The 23,047-nt window shown below is 40.3% G+C and overlaps 1 protein-coding gene across 4 annotated transcripts in view; it reads right to left on the bottom strand.

The window, feature by feature from the left end:
- Window positions 1–23,047, bottom strand: part of HPRT1 (hypoxanthine phosphoribosyltransferase 1) — a 65,561-nt gene that overhangs the window by 22,598 nt on the left and 19,916 nt on the right. For 2 of the 4 annotated variants that reach the window (XM_069074106.1, XM_069074109.1), the window contains exon 1: window positions 8,586–8,802. The exons of the other annotated variants lie outside the window; for them this stretch is intronic. In XM_069074106.1, the coding sequence (XP_068930207.1) occupies window positions 8,586–8,612 (27 nt within the window). In that variant the 5' untranslated portion in view covers window positions 8,613–8,802. Of the gene's footprint in view, window positions 1–8,585; window positions 8,803–23,047 lie in introns of those variants that run through there. 4 annotated transcript variants of the gene reach the window in all.

Raw genomic sequence — 23,047 nt, 5'->3', positions numbered from 1 at the left:
GGGGAAAGAAATGTGCCAAGTAGTTTAGAAGAGAAAGTAGCAGATTTAACCCAAGAAATGGACTCCCTGGAAACAATGTTAAAACAAAATCAAGGGAGGCTAGGTGGAGCCTCAGACATTTAACACCCACACACAAAAACTAGCCGTGTAACCTTGGGAAAATTACAACTGCTCTCCAGAAGGCAAAAAAAAAATCAAGATTAATGAAAAACTAACCAAAATGGAATACAATGTAATTGATCTGATATAAAAAAATAACAGACCTGGAAAATAGGCCAAGGGGAGACAACTTGAGAATCTTTTGCCTTCCCCAAACTCAGCATTAAAAAAAAAAAGCTTAGGCACTATTTTTTTCTTCTTTTTAAAAACAAAAAATTATAGTTTACTTTAACAGCATTTGGAAGGAATCAGGAGCTTTTCAAAGTAATAAAAATATAACTGAACAATATTTGACAAAAAACAAATTGTAGTAATTTTTATCTAAATAACTGAATTGTATAATACTTCCTAGATCAGTTGCAGTAACAGCCAAAGTCAAGTAAAAATGAATCAACAAATCCTATATTTATTTTCTTTAGTATTTTATTTTTCCCCAGTTACCTGTAAAAACAATTTTTAACATTCATTTTTGAAACTTTGAGTTCCAAATTAAAAATCCTAAGATCTATTAGAACCAGAGGACAGAAGAAAGGACCCCAAAAGGAAATAAATGTCCCAGGAATGTCAGTCAAAACCCACAGTCCCCACAAAAGACTGTAAAATCCAGTACCAAGAACTCCAGTTGAGCACACAAGACCTTACAGATTCTTCTAGAAACAAGGAGATCTTGCAATACACTTCTGAAAGGAAAAAGAGACAGGCTTACAGCCAAGAATAACTTGTCCTGCAAAGCTGAGTATAATCTCTCAAAAGGGGAAAAATGGATTTTTAATGGAATATAGGACTTACAAACATGCTTGATAAAAAGACCAGAGCTAAGGAGGAACTTTGAAATTCAAACATAAGAATTCAGAAAGGCAGGGGTAGCCAGGTGGCTCAGTGAGTAAGAGCACCAGCCCCAGAGTTGGGATGACCTGGGACAGAATCCGGACTCAGACACTTAGCACCACACCCAGAAATAACTGGCCATATAACTTTGAGCAAGTTATTTAACCCCAATTGCTCATTAAAAAAAAGAATTCAGAAAGGCAAATTTATTTGAATAACTGGAATTTGTATTATGATGTAGAGCTAACAGTCTCCCATGGGAGAGAGAACAAACAAGCGTCCCTTCAAAAGTTTAGTATCCTCAAAGGATATTAAAGGAGTTAAGTAAGGAAAAACAGAGGAAAAAGGGTGGATGGGTTCTATTTTGTGGGTTTTTAAGAGAAGTAAAAGTTAAAAGGAATGCATTACTGCAGAAAGGAAGAAGGGGGTGAGTGAAAAGAAAAGGATACAGAGGTACCCTTCCTTTGGAAAATGGCTAAATAAACTGTGGTAACTGGATGTAATGGAATATTATTTTGCCCTAAAAAATGAAGAAATGGACAATTTTAGATTTAGCTGGTAAGAGCTCTGAACAAATATAGAGCAAAGTGAACAGAACTAGAACAATCTATACAACAGCAATATAAAGAAAAACAACTTTGAAGGACTTCTATGGAACCCTGATCAATCCAATGAAAAGTCCAAAAGAAAAGAAGATGATAAGTGATGAACGTAAAAATGCAGAAAGACATACATTTTCAGATATGACTAAGGTGGGAATATGTTTTGCTTGCTCATGCAACAAATTAGTTTTGCTGGACTCTAGAAAGCTCTATTTTCCCAGTTTCTTTAAAAAAAATTGCTCACTCATGGGGTACAAGAAGGGACAGATTTATAAAAATTATTTCCAATTGATAAATTAAAACTAACAGGTATACAGGGTAGGTCTAGTTACCAGCAAAACAAACTTTCTAAAGAGAGACAACAAAGAACTAGAATCTAAAGGGGGGAGGGGTGCTGAGCTTGTCTCGGATCAACAGTTCTCAACCTTTTCGGTCTCAGGATCTCAATTACTGAGGACCCCAGATAGCTTTTGTCTCTATAAGATATGTGTATATTTATATTGGAAATTAAAACAGATAAATTTAAGATATTTATTAATTTAAGAAAAATAAATCTGTTCTGTGTTAACAGATAACATTTCCTAATGAAAATAACTATTTTCCAAAACAGTGAGAAGAAATGATATTGTTTTATGCATTTCTGCAAATCTCTTTAATGTCTGGCTTAACAGAAGACAGCCAGATTCTATCTTCTTCTGTTATTTAGTCTATGTGATATGTGATTTTGGTTTTAGTTTAAGAAAAAATTCCAGTCTCACAGATATGTAATTGGAAAAGGGAAGAGCAATTAAATAGGCAATATTTTATATTTTAGTATTACTGTTTCACATCGTATGTATTTTAATAACCTCTTAGTGTTATGAAAATAGTTTTGACCTTTCAGATCCTTTAAAATGGTCTCAGGGACTCCCCTAGGAGTCCACAGAGCTAATATGTGGATCTGAACTCATGTTTTCCTGACTCCAGGTCCAGGTCTAGTGCTGCCCATGGGGCCACCAGCTAAACAAATTGTGGTATATGAATGTGGTAGATTATTATACCACAGGAAATGACAAAACCAATGATTTCAGAGAATACTGATGAAGAATGAAGTGAGCAGAACCAGAACAATTTAAACCAGGACAACAGTGTAAAGGAAAAGAGCTTTCAAAGACCTCTGGTCAATTCAATGACCAACCATGTCTTCAGAGGAATTATGAGGAAGCCAGAGGTAATGGACAAAAGTATAAAGACAGACATCTTTAGGCATGGCCACTGTGGACTCATCTTGCTCGACTATGCTTATTTGTTATTGATATTTCTTTCTCTCAGTTTTTAATGGAGGGGTGGGGAGAAATCATGGGAAGGGGAGTTAGTAATGCTGCCAAAACAAAGAAGGAATTATAAAAAAGTTATTTTTGGTTTTTGCTTTTTGGAAGGCAATTGGGGTTAAGTGACTTGCCCAATGTCACTTGGCTAGTTTTTGTGTTAAGTGTCTGAGGCTGTATTTGAACTAGGGTCCTCCTGACTCCAGGGCTGGTGCTCTATTCACTGTACCACCTAGCCACCTCAAAAAAATTCTTTAATGCTAAAAAGAATAGAAGGAAGCCTGGACCAGTAGGGCAGTTTTGAATGTAGAGAATTATTTATATAATTTTACAAATCAGCCAGTGGTCCAAAAAATAGACCCACAGTGTCACATAGGGATTCTTCTATATCTTTTGTTTTGTGTAGAAATTTTTGCGTGTTTTAGAATTAAAAAAAAAAATCCCCCAAACAAAAAAAACAAAGAAGCCCAAGGATTAATCAAGGCTCACTCTGTCAAAATATTGTTTGAGAGTGAAAAGTCCTAGAGAGAATGTTCAGATCTCACCATCCCACCCCAACCCCATATCTGGAAGTCAGACCAATAGTTCTACATTACCACCAAGTGTTCACCCAGGCACTTGAGGAATGATTGCAGCTCTTTTCCAACACAAATTCAAAAATTTCAAATTCGAACCTCATTTAGATCCAGATAAAAGTGAAATTTATCAATAAAAAGCAAAATATTAAATACTTTACATTTGCAACACAGTCAAAACTAATAAACCCAAACAAGTCATTGAAATTTCGTCTAAAATTCAAGCATATGTGCTTTAGTTTGTCATGGAAAATATGAAAATACCTTTTATTTTCCAATAAAACAAGCATAACACATTTTCAATAATTTTGTGATTCACTTACATAATCTATGGTCTACATAAGATTTATGTATGCATACAGTTCATGCCTAATATGAAACAATCTTCTTTCTGAGCAACCTTGACAGGATATAAGGAAATGAAGCAGTCTGCACTTACCCCATCAATTCACCATTTGTGATTGCTGATCTCTAAATATCATGGTCAAAAGACGGCAACAGGATTAACAGAGGTCCCAAACAAGGAAGACAAAAATGGCAGCCATGAGTAGTCCCAGGGTTAAGAAGCAGTCTTTAATATAAATAATCTGGTCTATATTACTAATGCCTAGCAGTGCTTTCCAACCTTTTAGAACTGTGACATATTCTTTTTTCTTTGATTTCAAGAGATCCTCATTGTGCAAAAGGCATTCTATGACAGATTTCCGTTTTACATTAAAGGGAATTAAAATGCACCAAATATTCTCATGAAATTAATTTTGATAACCCTTTGAGATCATCTGAGACAGCCCAGAGCTTCATTAAGGGTGTTAGTAAGTAACTACCAAGCTACATGACCTTAAATGTTAATTACATTTATAGATAGTCATAATTTTATTTTATAAGTCTTGAAAATAAGTACTATTCTGCATTTTAATATTTCTACTATCAAAATCTTCCTTTCTTCAAGGCCCAGCTCAGGGAACACCACCTCTATGAAGCCTCCCCTGCTCTTCCTTTTTTTAAAAAAAAGATTTTATTTTTTGTTGTTTTTCTATTTCAAGGACATACCACAATGACTAGCAAATAGTAGAAGTTTAATAAATGCTTTTTGATTGATTCCCAAGGTTGTTAGTGATCTCTCCCCTCTTCAGTTCATCATAGGATCATAGATATAAAGTTGAAAGGGAACTTAGAGGTCAGTGAATCAACCCCCTCATTTTACAGATTTACTGGATCTGAGAGAAGCTGTAATCTACCCAGATCACACAGTTACTAAGTGAGGTGACATTCAAACCCACACCTTCCTGATTCCAAGGTCTACAATCTCACATTGGCTTTTCAAATTCACTTTGGGAAATTGATGCTTATTTGTGGACCTGTGACTTTCATTTTGGTCTTTGTATGTCCTGTGCCTAGCACAACAGTAGATGCTTATTAAATGTTTACTTTTAAAAAATAATCTTATTTTTCCCCCAATTACATGTAAAAAACAATTTTAACATTCTTTTTTTTCTTCAAATTTTGAGTTCCAAATTCTCCCCCTCATTGAGAAGGCAACTTGACATAATTTCTACATGTATAGTCATGCAAAAAATTAAAAACTGACTTTTTAAATCACTTTCTTCTGCTGTCATTTACTCCAAAGAAATTGTAGTTATACATGTGGTACTAAAATACTTCATATATAACTACAGTTTTTGCCTCAGACACTTAATAGCTGTGTGATCCTGGGCAAGTCATTTTACCCTATTTGCCTCAGTTTCCTCATCTGAAAAGTGAGCTAGAGAAAGAAATGGCAAATTCCTCCACTATCTTTGCCAAGAAAACCCCAAACGGGGCCACAAAGAGTCAGACACTATTGAAAAACCACTCAACAACTAGAATGTTTCAAGTATCTGATGGGGGGGGGGGGGAGAGGAGGTTTACTCCTTCCCCTAATGAATAAAGGAGATCCTTCTATGGCTTAGGATATGGGTCTTTAGGAGCAGCTCTGAAAAATTAAATGTGGTCAGGAAACTTGGACCTTAAAAAAGCTGGTAAAATAAACAGTATCATTGAGTTGTCCCACCCACTTAACTACTATTCCCCGCTTTTTTTGCCTGGGAGCCCCTCTGATAAACCTCTCTGAATTCAGACTGTTAAGGGCAGGGCTTTTTCTTCTTTTTTGTCCTTAGCATGTGACCAAATGGGCCTAGCTAAACTGGTCTTCAGGTGTTAGATACACAGGTCTATTCTCCAGGCAAAACTGAAAGACTTTTCAGTTAGGTAAAACCTGATGGAAGCTTGGGGTGGGCTAGCATTGCTTAGGAGACCACAGGGTACCCTCCACACTTGGATGAGGCAAGGGTGGACTTGAGGAGGGATGGGGGAGAAGGAAGGGGTAAACAAATGTTTACCTAATTCAAAGGCTTTTAGGCGGCTTCCCAGATTAAAAAATATTAAATAATTTACCATACAAATACAAAACAGTCAGGGAGGCAGTCTGATGCAGAAAAAAATGGAGGGGACCCTCTGAATTTAGATCCCAGCCCTGCCACTTACGTTCAGTCTGATCTTGGGCAAATCATTGAACCTGAGTCTCAGTTTCCATATCTGTAAAATGGGAGAGGAGGGGTCTGAGAGGGTGATTTAACTAGACAATCAATTTAAGGTCATTTTCAGCTTCAAGTCTATGATCCTAGACTACTGTTAAAATTGTAACAGTGTCATTGTTTCCAGACTAATTAGGTAGCCAAGGGCAGGATGTTTGACTATTTTCTTTATTTCTGATTTTTATTGTCGATCTGTCAGGCTAACCATCATTTTGATGTTAATATTTTTAAAATGGCAGCTGCTTCTATTTGTATTTTCGTGAAACAAAGAAAGAAATCAAGCTCCTATAGTCTTTTAATGTTCATAAAATAAAGCATGTAGGTAGGAAGAGAAGAGGATATATTAGCAGATGACTGCCATCATGTCTGCATCATGGAAAAAAAAATCCGCAGTCCAGTTTCTGCCTAGCAAACCCCAGGTACTGAAAAGCAAAGCAACAGATCCCCCCTCCTCTTCTGGATTTTGGTAGGCTCCATCTTTTTTGCCTTCCATTCTGCCTATGGTTCCCACCTGCATTATCCAGATAAATACTGTATGATTAATCATATAACACAAAATGAAGACATACAGTGGGAGTGGCAAACCATTCTCATTTCTCAAAATAAAAATGCACACAGATTATAGTCGAACACATTAAGGAATATTTTTGAACATCTACAATCTAATTTTTAATCCTTGCCAGCACAGCTGCTGGACTCTAGGTGAGAAAAGACATATTTAATAGCTCAACAAACCCTATTGCCAAGGTGAAATTCAATTCTAGCACAGGGATTAACATACCAGTAATAACAGATTTCAAATTAAGAGAACAACTGCACATATAACATTATCTATGCACCTCATATAGTGCCCTGTAACACCCAAAGCACTTATTAATTATATACAAATGAATAAAAACACATCCTCTCACCCTTGCTGCATAAATTATCTTTTAGTTAGAATTTGTCATTTTATTTTTTTAAGGTACACATCATTCCTAGGTAGCCAAGGAAACAGACATGGCAGACAAAGCATGATGGGATTACCCACATAAAAACATCTCATGATGGGCAAAATTTTGACTATCATCCATTTTAAATCACACAATACAACAAATAAGCAGCACCAAATCTTATTCAATTGCAGACATCCTCTATACCCCAGAGCTTAGAAAACGTATGAAAATCAATAAAATACACCTAAATTGAATTTCTTCAATGTGCAATCCTTCCAATACAAATGTAAGAAAATGCCTTCTCCTAGGTTTAAATTGATTAATGTCTTCCTGGTCTCAAATCCAAAACAAGATATGTATATTTCAAGCTTTTAAAAAGTGAATATAGGTCTTTGTGGGGAGGGGCCATGTTTGGAAAAATTCAGTATCCCACCTGGTGCTATGTACATAGAGGGAACTTCAATAGAAGGAATTTCAGTCCCCTGGGGGCAGAAGCCTTTTTGCATTACCCTCCCTCTCCCCTCCCCTCCCCCCCATAAAGGACAGTGCCTTTATACGACGAATACCTTAATATATTTTATTGAACTAAACTGATGAAATAGTTGAATTTTATAAAAAAAAATTTCCTTAATATGTAAGAAAGAACGCTCTTTTTGTAGGATTCAGTTGGTTCATTCTTTCCTGATTTAATTGCTTGATTCAGGTGATTCATGCTTTCTTAAATCAAAAAATAATTCATCTTAAGCTACTAGAAGCTGAATCTAGCTCTGCAAGGGGGGAGAGTGACTGTGTGTGTGTGTGTGTGTGTGTGTGTGTGTGTAATAGTTCTGGTCAAACGGTATATTCCACTGGGTATTTCATACATAGTGGAAATTCTACAGAAGCTCCCAGAGGCTTATTACCTTCAGTGCAGTTGTAGTGGGTTCCTCTCCCCAGGTGCCTAGTACAGGGTGCCTTGCTTGCACTTGGTGGGCACTTAAAAATCCTTTTGCTGGATCATACTTAATGAATGAAGGGGGGGAAAAGGCGCTCTCCTCCTGCCCTGCTTACTTAACTCCGCCCTCGATTTTTTGGGGGACCCTCCACTCATCCATATTGCACCCCTTGCCTATTGAGCCTAAAAGGAGCCCAGCAGAAAACGTGGGTGCCAGGCTCACTTATCAAATCCTCTATTGCCCGCCAGCTTGGTAGCCGCATATTCCCCCCCCCCCACAATGACGGGTTTCTCTCCCCTATCCCCCCCATTGTGGGGCCACCCCCCCCCCCCCCCCTTCTTTTCCGCCCCCCCCCGCCCCCTGCTGCCCGGACGCCGCCGTCGAGCCTTCAGCACCGTCATGGCGCACCTGAGCCCCAGCCTCGCCCTGAGCACCCGCCCGGCCCCCTGGTGTGCCCTGACCCCGCTCCCCCCCCCCTCCGTCTAGTCTAGTCTGGTCTGGTCTAGTCCAGCCTATGCCAGCCCAGCCCCCTCCCCCAGGGATAGTTCCCCCAGTCTTCCTTGCCGCCCAGATAGGGGTCTCCGGACAGGGACTGGCAGGGGGGGAAGGTTGGCGGGCGTTGCGGGGGAGAGGAGCAGCAGGAGAGGGCAGGGGCTGCGGCGTCAGCTCACCACGATGCTGGGGCTCAGGTTCGCCATGACGGTGCTGAAGGCTCGACGGCGGCGTCCGGGCAGCAGCAGGAGGAGAGGAGAGGAGGAAAGGGAGAGGGAGAGAGGAACAGTGGAGATGAAGGAGGAAGAAGAGTAGGAGGAGGAAGAGGAGGCGGCACCGAGGGAGCAAAGGAGCGATCGAAATGCGACCGTGCCAGCCCCAGCTCAGAGCTGAAATGGCGCAGACTCCGCCCGCCAACCCTACAAGCCACCTCCTCTGCGGCCCCGCCCCTTCCCTCCCCCCAGTCTCCTTTTCCGCGCCGCCCCCCCCTCCCCTACTTCGACTCAACCCTCCCCAGCCCGCCCCGCGGCAGGCAGGCAAGCGCCACACACTCACATCCACTCACACAGGTACTGTCTCCCGCCTTTATTTTATTTCAGGATGCAACTCAATCCATTAAAACACTAAGGACCTACTAGGTGTAGGTGCCAGGCACTGGGTAAACGCTAGGGATGCTAAGACAAAAAGACTGTCCTTGCTGTCCTGGAGCTTGCATTCTGGAAACAACCCATACACACTTGCAGCACGACCTCTTCTCCCCAGATCTGTACCCCCAACCCTGCGCGCCAGTTTTCCCCTCGAACATCTCCCGTGCCCACTCCTCCTCCTAGGACTCTGCAAAGCTGAGCCACTTTCTGATCTCTGGATGAGCTAGTTCTTTGAGGCCTTGTGATGCAGCCAGTGCAGTGGTAAGGGTGCCAAACCTGGCCTCCTAAAACCCAGGTTCCAATCTCATCTCTGCAGTTTACAACCTATGTGACCTTGAGCAAGCTATTTCATCATATGCAAAACTAGAGGGCTAGACTGGATGACCTCGCGTCCTTTAGACCTAGAATCCATTTATTGCTCAAAGCACTCCTTTCCTAGACTCTGGGAGAATAGAGACCCTCTTTGTATCTCTTACAAAGCTTTGCTCAAGGCGTTGCTCAGGGCATTCATTGCTCAGGGCATTGCACATAGTGCAATAAATATTGGCCACATGAATTCCAAAGTCTCAAAAGATAAGGCTTAGATTCTGACTTCCATACTTTTGTACTGTATACTCCCACCCTACCCCCATGCCTGCTATACACTCCTCAACTGTACCTCTTAGAACCCCTTCAGAGTACAGCTATGAGAACTGTTTTCTGATGTCTCTAGTTGTTAATATCTTCTCCTTTCCCCTCAAATTATCACGTGTTAAAATTTCTCTGTTTGCATGTTGTCTCATCTCAGTAAGGGATCGTTGAGCTAAGGGATCATTTGATTTCTGTCTTAGAATTTCCAGTATCTAGCATAGTGCTTGGTCTGTATGTAGTAAGCACATTATTGATTTGGACACCCACAGCCAGATTCAAGTCCCAATTCATTCACTTGTTAATTGTATGACATAATTATGAAATGCTTCACTTTATCTTTCTGGGCCTCAGGTTTCTCCATCCAAATGAGAGTTGGACTAGATGACCTCTAAGGGTCTTTCTAACTCTTAGGATTCTTAGATTTCTATGATTGTTTCATTAGCTCACTCAAAAATTATTTAAGTATCTAGCGGGTGTTTCTTGCTAGGCCTTAAGAGGAGAAAAAAAAGGTTATCAAAGATTCAGTGTCTATTACTCCAGGGGCAAGGTGGAGGATAAAACAGAGATAATTATGTGTAACCTATGGCCCAGGGCCCCAAGCTCTGGACACACACACATACATACATGTGCACATTAAAGTCATATGTGCCATATGTCCAAGGCAACTATTAATGTCTCCAAGTGGGAGAAGTTGAACACAGCAATCAATCAATCAATCAATCATCAATTAAAAAAATCAAGCTGGCCTGAAAGTCAGAAAGACCTGGGTTCAAGTTCTACCTCTGACACATTCTAGTTGTTGTGATCCTGGCCAAGTCACTTAAACTTTCAGTGCAACTAAGACTATTAGGTGCCAAGACTGTAAGGTCCCAGGATGGTTTGTTGTTGTTCAGTCATTTTCAGTCCTGTCTGAGTCTCTATGACTCCATTTGGGGTTTACTTGGTAAAGATACTGGAGGAATTTGCCATTTCTTTTTCCAGCTCATTTTACAGATGAGGAAACTGAGGCAAACAGGGAAAAGTAACTTGCCTGGGGTCACAGAGCTAGTAAATGTCTAATGCCAGATTTGAACTCAGAAAGATGAGTCTTATGAATAGAGCACTGCCCCAGAGTCAGGAGGACCTGAGTTCAAATCCAGCCTCAGACACTTAACACAAAAACTAGCCATGTGACCTTGGGCAAGTCACTTAACCCCAATTGCCCTCCAAAAAGCAAAAAAATAAAAACATCTTAAAAAAAGAAAGATGAGTCTTCCTGATTCCAAGTCCAGCATTCTATCCACTGTACCACTTCTTCACCTATATATGTGAAATCATGAGTCCCCTCAGGGAAAAAAAAATGTGCCAGGCACTCTACTAGACCCTTAGGACACAAAAGACAAGAAAACAAATCGATTTCTTTGTTCAAGGAGGTTACTTTCTATAGGGGGAACCAACATGCATACATCTATGTATACTCTTAGGCTTCCTCCACTTCCCCTACCCCCACCTCACCTGAAGCTCTGAAGCTCCAGGAATAGCAAAAGGGATCTGCTATGTACTTCTTTCTTTGACCCAGTGCAAAGGTGTGTTTTGGACCCACAATAGTCCAGTCAAGCAATTCATTCCCAAAAGATGAAAATTAAGATGTCCCCACATTCAGGGAGGAGTTACTAGACCAGTCCTGGTAGAAGTTCCCCAATTCAATGGTCATAAGTACAGCTTTTGGAAGACGATGGGATCAAAGATCCAAAGACTCATCACCCCAGAAATTCCCCATCAACCTTCTTTATGTCTCACACACACACACACACATACACACACACACCCTCGAAGACACACACAGAAACAAGGATCAAACACATTACCAAAATGTAAACAATATACTTCTGAAGGTGGGGGCAGAGTGGAGGGGGAGGTCTTATGATTCATTTTTAAAAGTCTATTTTTTTTTGTATTTATGTAGTACTTAATTTCCCTCCCCCCAGTTACATGTAAACACAATTTTTAACATTTGTTTTTAAGACTGAGTTCCAAATTCTCTTCCCACAATTATTTTCTTTTTACTGGGGAAAAAAACCGGGAAGAATAAGTCTCTGCTCTCAAGCAGTTTACATTGTACTGAATATACAGCTGGAAAGGATCCTAAGAGCCATCCTATTCAACCCTTTTATTTTAAATATGAGGAAACTGGGACCCAAGGAAAGGAAATGATTTGCTCAAGGTTACCCAGCAAATAAGTGACAGGAATAGGAGATAATTATATCTATAAAGTCTCATTTGGTCCTCACAACAACTCTGGGAGTCAGGTGCTATTCTTATCCCAATTTTACAGATGAGAAACTGAGGCTGAAAGAATTTAAGTTAACGACATAATTCATTCGGCTAGAGTGTGGAGCAGGATTTAAACCTTAGGTTTTCTGGACTCTGAATACAGTACTGTGACCCCTGTGCACCATCATAGAAAGCTTTGGAAAGGAGGTTTTAAAGTTAAGCTCCTTAAGTTTATTATCCTCTCTATAAAACTGTACAATAATGATGATGATGATAACATTTCTATAGTGCCTACTATGTGCCATGCACTTTACCAATATTATCTCATTTGATCCTCACAATAACCCTGAGAGTTAGGTCCTATTATTATCCCCATTTTATTATATGTGGGAACTGAGACTGGTTGGTTATTGTCCTTTGTTCTTGAAGAGGACCAAAATGATATCATTACATTGGGGTCAAGATACAATGTGTCCAACTGTGGTTGATAGGAGCCCACAGGGCAGAAACATTTGGAGTCTGTGCATCTTGCTTATCTTCTAAAATATTGCAATTCTGTTTTGCTCATAGAGCATAGTGCCTTCTTTGATTGAGGCATGCTATGCCGGACAGTCCTAGGCCATTGTTTCCCATGTATCACAACTCAGAGAGACCTTGAGTGTCCTTGTAGCAATTCTTCTTACCTCCACATGATCATTTGCTCATTCTCTGTAAAAATGTGTGCATTCTCTGTAAAAATTATCTTTTAGGCATTGGAACAACATGGCCAGCCCAGCAATTACCCTCTCTGCAGTAGAGATAGAATGCTTGGCAGTTTAGTTCAAGAAAGGCCCTCAGTGTCTGGTATCTTATTTTGGTGATCTTTGGAATCTTCTTAAGACCATTCAAATGGAAGCGATTCAATTTCCTGGCATGGCACTGGTAAACTGTCCAAGTTTCACAGGTGTATATACAATAATGGGGTTAGTACCATGGCTCTGTAGACATTCAGCTTGGTAGGCAGTCTAATTACTTTTCTCTCACACCTTCCTTTGGAGCCTCCCAAACACTGAGCTAACTCTGGCAATGTGTGCATCAACCTTATCATCTATGTGGACATCCCCAGAAAGTACACTGCCAGGGTAAGAGAACTTATCCCCAGCATTCCGCAGACAGAGTTTAAGTGACTTGCCCAGGGTTACATGGCTAGTCAGTGTCTGAAGCTGGATTTGACCTCAAGTCTTCCTGGACTTGAGGCTTAGTTCTCTGTATCCCCTGCACCACCTAGCTTCCCTAGTATTTCCTAGTCTTTGTGTTACTGGCATCTAACAGAGCTTTTTTTTTGTACACAGTAGGCACTTCATAAAGCTTGTTGTTTGTTTAATTTGCAGGAAAAAATCTGTGTTCTCTTTCTCTCTCTCTCTCTCTCTCTCTCTCTCTCTCTCTCTCTCACACACACACACACACACACACACACACACACACACAAAGTTGACTTTCAGAATAATACCATGATGAAATGAAATGCTGATGGGTCTCTCTCCCACCCCCCTTCCTCCCCAAAGTTGACTTTCAAAACAAAACCATGATAAAATGAATTATTCTCTCTCTCTCTCTCTCTCTCTCTCTCTCTCTCTCTCTCTCTCTCTCTTCCTTCCCTTCCATTCCTCGCTGTAGTACCTAAAATGGCTCTTCCTAGAATATAGTACAATGAGCTAGATTTGGAATTAGGAGAGACCTGGGTTTGAATCCTAGTTATTTGAATCCCTGGGCAAATCACTTGATTTCTCTAAACTTTAGTGTCTTCCCTAGTAATATGGAATTAATAATATCTACAATATCTACTAAGTGCTGTTGTTAGGCTCAAATGAGATGCTGTATGCACATCACTTTGCAAATCTTTTTTTTTTTTTTTAAAGCAATCAGGGTTAAGTAACTTGCTCAAGGTTACACGGCCAGGTGTTTCTGGGTGGGTGCTAAGTGTCTGAGGCTGGATTCGATCCCAGGTCATCCCAAATCTGGGGCTGGTGCTCTTACTGTGCTACCTGGCCGCCCGCACTTTGCAAATCTTAAAGAGCTATATCAAGGAATTTTAGCATGAAGTTTGAAAACTTCTTCTGCCTGGATTTTGAAGTACTTTTTTTTTTTTGGATTTTGAGATTCTTTACAATCTCAGTTCACTTTACCCTACTGCTCAGACCCTTTCCCCACTATTTCCCTAATAGGGAATCTAGCCCACAGTCACTGTGTTTGTTCCTGCCACTCTGTGCTCATGCTGCTCTCTCTGCTTTCAATCCCCACACCTTCCCATCTGCCTATACTTCCCAATCCTATCCACCATTCCAGGCAGAGGTCAGGTATCATATCCTCCAATGTGATACCTCCACACCCTACTAGGATCTCTTAGGAAAACATTTCATAAAGCACCTGAGTTTTGCCTGCTACCAAGCAAAGCCTAGGGATACAGAAACAAAAGTGAAACAATCCCTGCCCTCAAGGAATTTCTGCTCTAATTTCTACTCCAGCCTGTAGTTTCTCTCTCTCTTCTCTGAATTCCTATGGCACTTAAGTCTTTACCACATCTTTAAGCCCTAAATTGGATACTGTTCTCTATTTTTTTTGTGTTTATAAGTGTAATTGCCCTAAAGTGTGAGCTCTTTAAAGGCATTGATGCTTATATTTCCCTTTAATGCCCCATAGTGAATAGCACAGTGCTGGGCACAGGGTAGCTATGCTAGAAATGCTTATTGATTGCTTTACCTTAGATATACACTCTATCCCTGAGAGTTGGTGGGAATTTGTTTCCCTACAGGGTGAGTTAATAGGCTCCAAAGTAATTTCTTGTGGTTCTCGCTTAGTAGCCTGTTTTATTACCATTGTGGTTTTGTCAATTTCACATCCATTCCCTTTCACTTTTGTCTTGGTAGATAGAAGAGGCAAGTTCTTCTCAGTCAGTCTCAATCCTCTTCATCATGTCAGTTGCCCCTCTTTCTCTAGTGCTACTGTTTCTTTCCTGAGGTGTAGTTACCACATCTGAACATGGGGATGTCGCATGTGGGGATGACTACAGTTTTGTATGAAGACGACACTTTGTGGATTGTGCCCAGTCCCTTTGCTGACAGTGCCTCATATCTTGTTGATCTTTGGGCCAGGCAGAATGCCAGGTCAGCTATGCTAACCCAGACTTTTATATAACTTTCATGCTGTATCCCACCTAGAAGGAATCTTGGCTATGTGTCCCTGAGGAAGTCACTTAATCTCTCTCAGTGCCCAAGGCAATAAACTGCAGAGAAATTGTCTGCCTGGATTGAGAGAGGGAGATTTCTCTTCCAGGAGATCCCTACACCAATGAAATTAAAGGTCCCAGCCTTATCCCTTTTGGGTTGGAGCCAGGGAGAGGAGGCCACAATCACCACTGGGGTAATTGAAATTGTTTGTTGGCAAGGATACTCAGCATGCTACGGTGGAATCTGACAGTCTGGTAAATATCCTGGCCCCATCACTTACTACCTATGTTAATAGTCAATAAACATTTATTAAGTGCCTACTATGTGCCAGGCAGTTACTAAACATGGGGGAAACAAATATGAAGAAAGATGGTCTCTACCCTCAAGACTTCTTACAATCTAGTGGGGGAAGCCAATACACAAAAAGAAGCTGAAAAATGGAGGGGATGGCCTTGGATGGTACTCAGTGTGAGAACAGGGTGGAGAAGTCAGAGAAATCCCAAAGTAGTGCAACCAGGTGAGAAAAGAGGAGATATTTTGAGATATTGTTTGTTCACTCATGTTCTACTTTTTTGTGACCCCATGGACCATAGAATAGCATTACTGTCCAAGGGGTTTTGTGGTTTGCCATTTTATTCTCTAGTAGATCAAGGCAAACAGTGGTTAAGTGACTTGCCCAGGGTCACACGGCTAGTGTCTGAAGCTGAATTTGAATTCAGGTCTTCCTGACTCCAGGCCCAGCACTCTAACCATGGAGCCACTTGGTTGTTTCATTCTTAGATGAGCTCCCTTCTTGAAAGGAGGCTTCAGGGTTCATGACTCTGCCCTGAGATCAGAGGGGCAGAGGGTGGTGATGAAGTGATGTCCCGAGGCTGATGGGATCTTGCAGGATGATGAGGTTTCCTCCATGGCATGGCAGAGAAGTCAGTCAGAGAAGTACCAGAGTAGTTTTGCAATCAGGTAAGAAATGAGGGTAAGTGATTTAAGCTCCCCAAGCCTCAGTTCCCTCATCTGTTAAATGAAGATGTTTGACCAGATGGCCTCTGAAGTCCTTTCCAGATCCAGATCAGTGATACCATGATACTTACTACTTGTATGACCTCAGGTAAAGTCACTTTCCATCTCTTGGCCTTATTTTCCTCTTCTGTAAAATGAGGAGATTGGAGTAGATCAGATCTTCAGATCTTTTAACTCCATGAAATGTATACTTCATCCCATAATTGCCTTTGTCCTACAGAATTTTCTAGTACTGGCACTGATTGTGGCCTGGTGGCATTTTTGGAAAGTGAAGTGGGTCTCCCACAAAATGGTGAAACTTGTAGTGGGCTGGTTGGCAACAATGAAGCTATTACTCTCCTTGGTGTTACAGCTCAATCCACAATTTACTCTCACTGGGGATTCTTCTCTGGCCTTGAAAGGGTTGGGACCACCAACAAAGTGAGTTGATGAAAAGCTGTGCCTGAATATATCACTTTTCTAAAGTTTCTGGTAGATTGGATCAATAAAAGTCATTGTCTTGACACAATGAATATTTTAGCATTACAAAGTGATCCCATACCACACAAAACATTACAGAATGTTCTATTCTGAATGGAAAGGTAGATTCAAGAGACAGTAGGTTGACTAGTCTGGACTCAGCAATGATTTTGTGTAGTTAAGGACTGAGAAATAAGGCTTGAAAGGCAGTTTGGAAATAGATGGTATAGGGTCTTGATTCCCAGGCTAAGAATTTAATCCTCAGTATAGCTACTGAAAATTTTAGGACAAAATGACTGTTTGCAACAGGTTTATACAGATCTTAACTATTTTCTGGCACACTTACAGCTAAACCCAAGTGGATGGAAATTGGAAAGTTACATCTTTGTTTACTTTGGCTATTTTTTTCTTTTAAAAGTCAGAAATAAGCTAGGTCCTTTATTTAATTTTTAAAATGGTCTTTATTATGCATTTGACAAGCATGAGCAAACATGAACATTTTCATATGCAAAGAACATAAATAGAATATAGTCCATGAAACTATGAGTTTCTATTACTTGCAACCTGGTTTTACAAAAAATGTATATTAAATTTGTGTCTTACCTTAGATACATATTGGCTTTGTGACCATGTCACTTAACTACCTCAATTCTCTAGATAATTCTCTGAGACTAAAAATAACAGACAAGGTGCCAACCTGCATTGGTAAAGGGAGTTTCTTCATCCCTTTCCCATTGAAATCACTGGTCCAGTCCATAACCCCATATGTTACATTTAACACAGTACTACCAACACTGTCTGCCTGTGTGTGTTTCCTTCTGAAATTTTTTCTGTGTATTTCTTAAGTATTTCCTTGACACTTTTCTTCATTTTTTTGCAGGGGGTGGGAGGGACACTTTTGGTCTTTTTTTTTTTTTGAGGGGGGAAGGCAGGGCAATTGGGGTTAAGTGACTTGCCCAAGGTCACACAGCTAGTAAATGTTAAGTGACTGAGGGCAGATTTGAACTCAGGTCCTCCTGACTTCAAGGCTGGTGCTCTACTCATTGTGTGCCACCTAGCTGCCCCTGGAGGGACACTTTCCCTCCATTCCTCTACCTCTCCCATCAACATAGGTTGGATATTTTTGAAAATTGTTAGTATGTTAGTATGTGCCTTAGCTAGTCTTGGGTCAACATTTATGTAGACACTGCATGAAATAGCTGTAATATTTCCCATAGCCCCCAAAATTCTTGGCCCTGGTCTTGTTTCAGGTTCTTTTTAAAGCACTAATAAAGATTTACCAGGTTTTCCACAATTAAAAAAAATCATTCCATATACATTCATAGATTCATAGCCTTAAGGCTAGAAGGAACCTTGGAAGTCATAATCAATTGGTAGCAAATAAAATCGGCACATTTTGCTACTCCCTGCTGTCTGGGTAGCATTTGTTTTTGGGAACTGGCTGTCTGTAAAGTTGGTTTCTCTTAAATAAGTCATTTAAATCAGTTAATTTGGGTAGGGTTGGATGTGATATTTCTCCCTTGAAACCCATTAGCATCTTTTTTGGATCTTTCTGTTTCTTTAGTATTTTCAGCAAAGAGACAGGTACTCAAACCATTTCCCTGTGGTCATCCAATTTCTGCTCCTCCCTCCCTTCCTCTCCTGTTTTTTTTTATTTGTTTCTTTGCATATCAACAAAGAAATTTAGTAATTTTTTTCACAGTGGGCCCAGCTTCGAGAGGCAGCATGGTACCATGGAAAGCTTATTCACAGTCAGAGTACCTGGATTCAAATTTGGGCTTACTACCTGTGGGACTTTAAGCAGATCACTAACCTGTCTGGTCCTTGATTCCCTCAGCTATAAAATGAAGGGGTTAGACTCTAAGGCTCAATTCTAAGATCTGAAAATATCAGAAATATGATTTGTGTAAAGGGAGTGATTGGGGAGCTTACTGACCAACAGATGAGTCTACAGGGCTCAACAGAGCCTTCAAGCCTCTGAAATAATATATGTACCAAATATATAACAGTATAGAATAATAATAATACAGTTTGAAAATTGTTGAATAAATTGTGGGACATTTGTGTAATAGAAGGCTGCAAGGTTTTCTGATTAGGCTTATATGAAGTGATGCAGACCAAAAGTCACAGAAATGGGTATATGATGATGTTTTTTGTTGTTGTTCAACACAGCAAAGAAGGACTGAACCAGAAGAGGACCCAGACCAAAAGTATTTTTTTTACTTCTTTCCTTAATTATTTAGTTGTGCCATATTAAAAAGTAAGAGTTTTGTATAAGATATTTGCTTCTTGGGGTGGCTAGGTGGTGCAGTGAGTAGAGAACTGGCCCTGGAATCAGGAGGACCTGGGTTTGGAACCAGCCTCAGACACTTGACACACACACACAAAAACCTAGCCGTGTGAACTTGGGCAAGTCACTTAAGCCCAATTGCCCTACCCTCCTCCCTCCAAAAAGCAAAAAAAAGATATTTGCCTCTTGTTTTGTGTGTTTATTTGATTGATATTTATTTGATTGTTGATAGTACATTTAATATGTTTTTAAAAACTGATTTATTATGCTTGGTAGTTTTTTTCAGTATGGAAATAGGCTTAGTTTTATTTCTTTATATATCATCTACATAAATGTTTTCAACTCTCTACTTTTATTCCAGGCATATTCCATACTCCCAGACCTCACTTCCACACCCTCCTTGGCCCCACCACGTTTTAAGGCCAAAAGCATTCCATGACCAAATGAGTGTGGTTTATTTTAAATGTAGCACCAACAATCAGTGCTCTGTCCTAAGCAGGCTGGGCTTTTTGAGCTTTCTAGCTCTTTCAAAGCCCTACATAAACTTTATTTGTCCAAAAAAAAATTTGTGGAATGTTCCTTGACATTCTGTATTTTGTCAGAAATCACCTAGCAAGCATTAAAAAAAAAACATCAGTGCTGGGCCTTTGAATAACTTCACATACATTTTGAGCTATGGTTTTAAAGAAGTGAGTACTCTCTCCAATGGAAACCCATCCACAGGACTCATTCTGTGGGACTCTTGTCAATTCACCCATACATCACAGACTTTTAGCTGAGTCTCTCTCCATCTCTAATTTGTACTTATGAAAGATAAACCTCCTCCCTGTTCCCCCACCCCAAACATATACATTGAAAAGAACAATTATTGCATTGATTCATGTTTCTGGCAATCAAAATACATCCTTTCAAAATTACCCACAATCTGGTGTTAGGACCAGAAGCTGGGAACTATGGTACGACTCACAAGCCTAGGTCTTCCAGCTAGTGTTGAAGTTGGAGCACGATTACTATGAAAGATTCTATTAGATTCTTATTAAGGCAATATCAGGTAGACGATGAAGCCTCTGACCAAGTCTGAATCCTAGCCCTGCCACTTAGGGAATAAGTACTTAGTATGTGCCAGGCACTATGCTAAGCACTATACAAAGTATTATCTCAGTTATTATTATCTTAATTACTGGCTGGGTGCTTCAGGGAAGCCACTCCATCTCCCCAAGGGTCACTGTCATTGTCATTTTTTAAATGAGAAAGAAGCAGCATGGCAAGGCATAGTGGACAGAGAGCTAGACTCCAATAAAGGGAGATGAGGTTTTAAGTCTCTTTTTTTTTTTAAAGTTTAAATACTTATATTAAATGTATTGTCAACAAAAATAATAAAAAAAAACCACACAAAGCAAGGGGCACAATTTTACACAAAATTCTTACCTTTTAACATGGCAGAATAGAATGAAACAGCAAAGAAAATGCTTTTGGTCTGGGCACTCCTTTCAGTTAGTCTTCCTTCTTTCTTACTTGAACAGCAACAAATATCAATGTGTACCCATCTCTGATTGTTGCCTTCATTCTGCATCACCTCACATATGTCTAATCAGAAGTCATTGCTTGCTTCCATTACCCTAGTATCCCCAAATTTATTAATATATTTCCAATTATATAATAATGTTACATAACATATATTTCTATTATATTATGTTAATAATATTAGATAGATAGATAAAATTTCCTTTCAAAGTCTACAACAGAGGCTCACCACCATGTAGATTCATCCAGTTGGTCATGAAATTCTTCAATCACCCTCCTTACACACACACATACACACACACACACACATACCAGCTATGTGACCTGGGGAAAATCACAACCTCTCAGTACTCCTCTGACAATTCTCTAAGGCTATAAGTTGCAGAGTAGGTACTGACCTTCACTGGTTCAGGGAATTTCTTTACCATGAAGTCTCTACATGGCTAGGTGGCTCAGTGGATAGAGCACTGGGCCTGGAGTTAGAAAGATTTGAGGTCAAATCCAGTCTCAGACACTTACTAATTATGTGACCCTTGGCAAGTTGCCTAACTACTGTCTGCTTCACTTTCTTCAACTGCAAAATGGGGATAATAACAGCAAATACCTCGTAGGGTTGTGGTGAGGATGAAATGAGATATAATATCTATATAGCACAGTGCCTGGCCCATAGTAGGCACTATATAAATGCTTATTCTACTTCCCTTTGCTCCCTACACCAGTGAAATCACAGGTCCAGGGGTCTAGTACCTAGTCTTTCACCTTCCTCCTAGCAAAAAAAATGAGAATAGCTTTATAACATTTAAAACTAGAAGAGACCGTAGAGGTCATTTAATATAATCAACATTTATTAAACATCTACTGGGGCAGCTAGGTGGCGCTGCAGTGAACAGAGCACCAGCTCTGGAATCAGGAAGATTTTCTTCCTGAGTTCAAATCTTGCCTCAGACACTTCCTAGCTGTGTGACCCTGGGCAAGTTTGCCTCAGTTTCTTCATCTGTAAAATGAGATGAAGAAGGAAATGGCAAACCAAAAGTGTTTGTTCATGAAGAGTCGGATGCAGCTGAAAAAAATCACTGAACAACAAACATCTACTATGGCAAGAAGACACCATGATAAGGAAGGTTGGCCTTGGAGTTAGAAAGATCTGGATTCTAGTCTCCTATGTCTGTCACATAGTGGCTATGTGACTATGGGCAAGTCACTTAATCTCTCTGTGTCCTCAGATATATCTCTAAGACTGCAAGTTACAGATACTTATCCACATCTGTGGAGGGAATTTCCACATGGGTTGTTCCCCACAAGGATGAAGTCTGGAGCAAGAAAAATGTACAAGGCACTAGTTCAACTCCTTAATTTTACAAAATAAAGGCCACAGACACTGGGCCTGACCAGGAGCCAGCCATGTGCACTGTGTGTTTGGATATTCTGGGAGTAACTCATTTATCACCATTTTGGAGTGAGGCTCTCAAACAATACTGACTGTTTAGGACCCTAGAGCCCTGATGATCATGTGTTCATTCAGGTGATCAGCCTGAGTTCCCTATGAGTTCCAAACCTATCTCCCCTGTACTTGGAGAGCAAACATATCATGAATTCAGATGCACCTGCCTCTAGTAGGTGGGAACCCAAATCAACTTGTAGTTTCCCTGTTCAATGGATAGCAAACACTCATCTCCTGCTCCACTAATTCAGTGATTCAGGATCACCATCAGTCAACACCATCAGCTCCCTTCCCCAGCTACTTCTCTCTTCTCTTATTCTCATTCAGGTCTTTTCTAAGGAAGTCCTCTGACCTCCCTTTCACTGTAGCCTTTGGAAACTCTACTGTAATATGAACAAGCTTACCTTCATCATAGACCTCTTTCATAATCTATTTCCTTGCATTTCACAAAAGCTTGGTTGTTTCAGGATGATGCAGAATTCTTGGTCACCCTCTGCCATGCTGGTTGCTCCTTCTTTTATGATCCCTAACACACTGGACCTAATACACGCAGGAAGAGTGAGCCCACTTACTGGCACTTCCAAACCCTCCAAAGGTTATTACATCCAAATCCACATTTTCCAGTTCAGATCTTCAGGTATCCAGGCTACCAGGGCATTCTCCATCCTTTCTCAAGAGATTGAAGTGGTCTGTCAGTCTTCCTCTCCACCACAAGCCCTACCCTCAAATTTGGAGACTTCAATATACATGCTGATAGTCTTAGCATCCCAGTATATCATCTTTTTTTTTTGATTCCCATTATGCTATATCTTCTTTCTACCTCAGCCTGCTGGAGAGGTGGTCATATCTTCTAGAGCACAGGAAGATTGACATGACCCATAACTGAGTCTCCTCTAATATTTGTCATTTGTCTGCCCTTCCTGTCCATCATCACAATTTCCTATCCTTTCAAGTCTCTTCCTCTCCCTCACTTCTCCTAACCCTATTCTTTGTACTCAGTGTAACTTTTAGGCATTTTGCCTATCCCTGTTCTCTACGTTTTCCATCACCCCTTCTCTGGTCTCAATTTCCTCCCTTTACAGTCTTGGCCCTATAGTTGGCCCTCTCAACTATTTAATTTCCTTCACACTTGAATGCCCCTCCGCCTTGGTCCTTTTGCACACTCTGCCATGTA

This window comes from Petaurus breviceps, unplaced genomic scaffold (assembly GCF_028583685.1).
Source record: "Petaurus breviceps papuanus isolate PSGF00001 unplaced genomic scaffold, PetGlider_PUasm1.0 90881, whole genome shotgun sequence".
NCBI classification, from domain to species: Eukaryota; Metazoa; Chordata; class Mammalia; order Diprotodontia; family Petauridae; genus Petaurus; species Petaurus breviceps.
The sequence above is the reverse complement of the archived record's forward strand: the minus strand, read 5'-3'. Positions and strand labels throughout refer to the sequence as shown.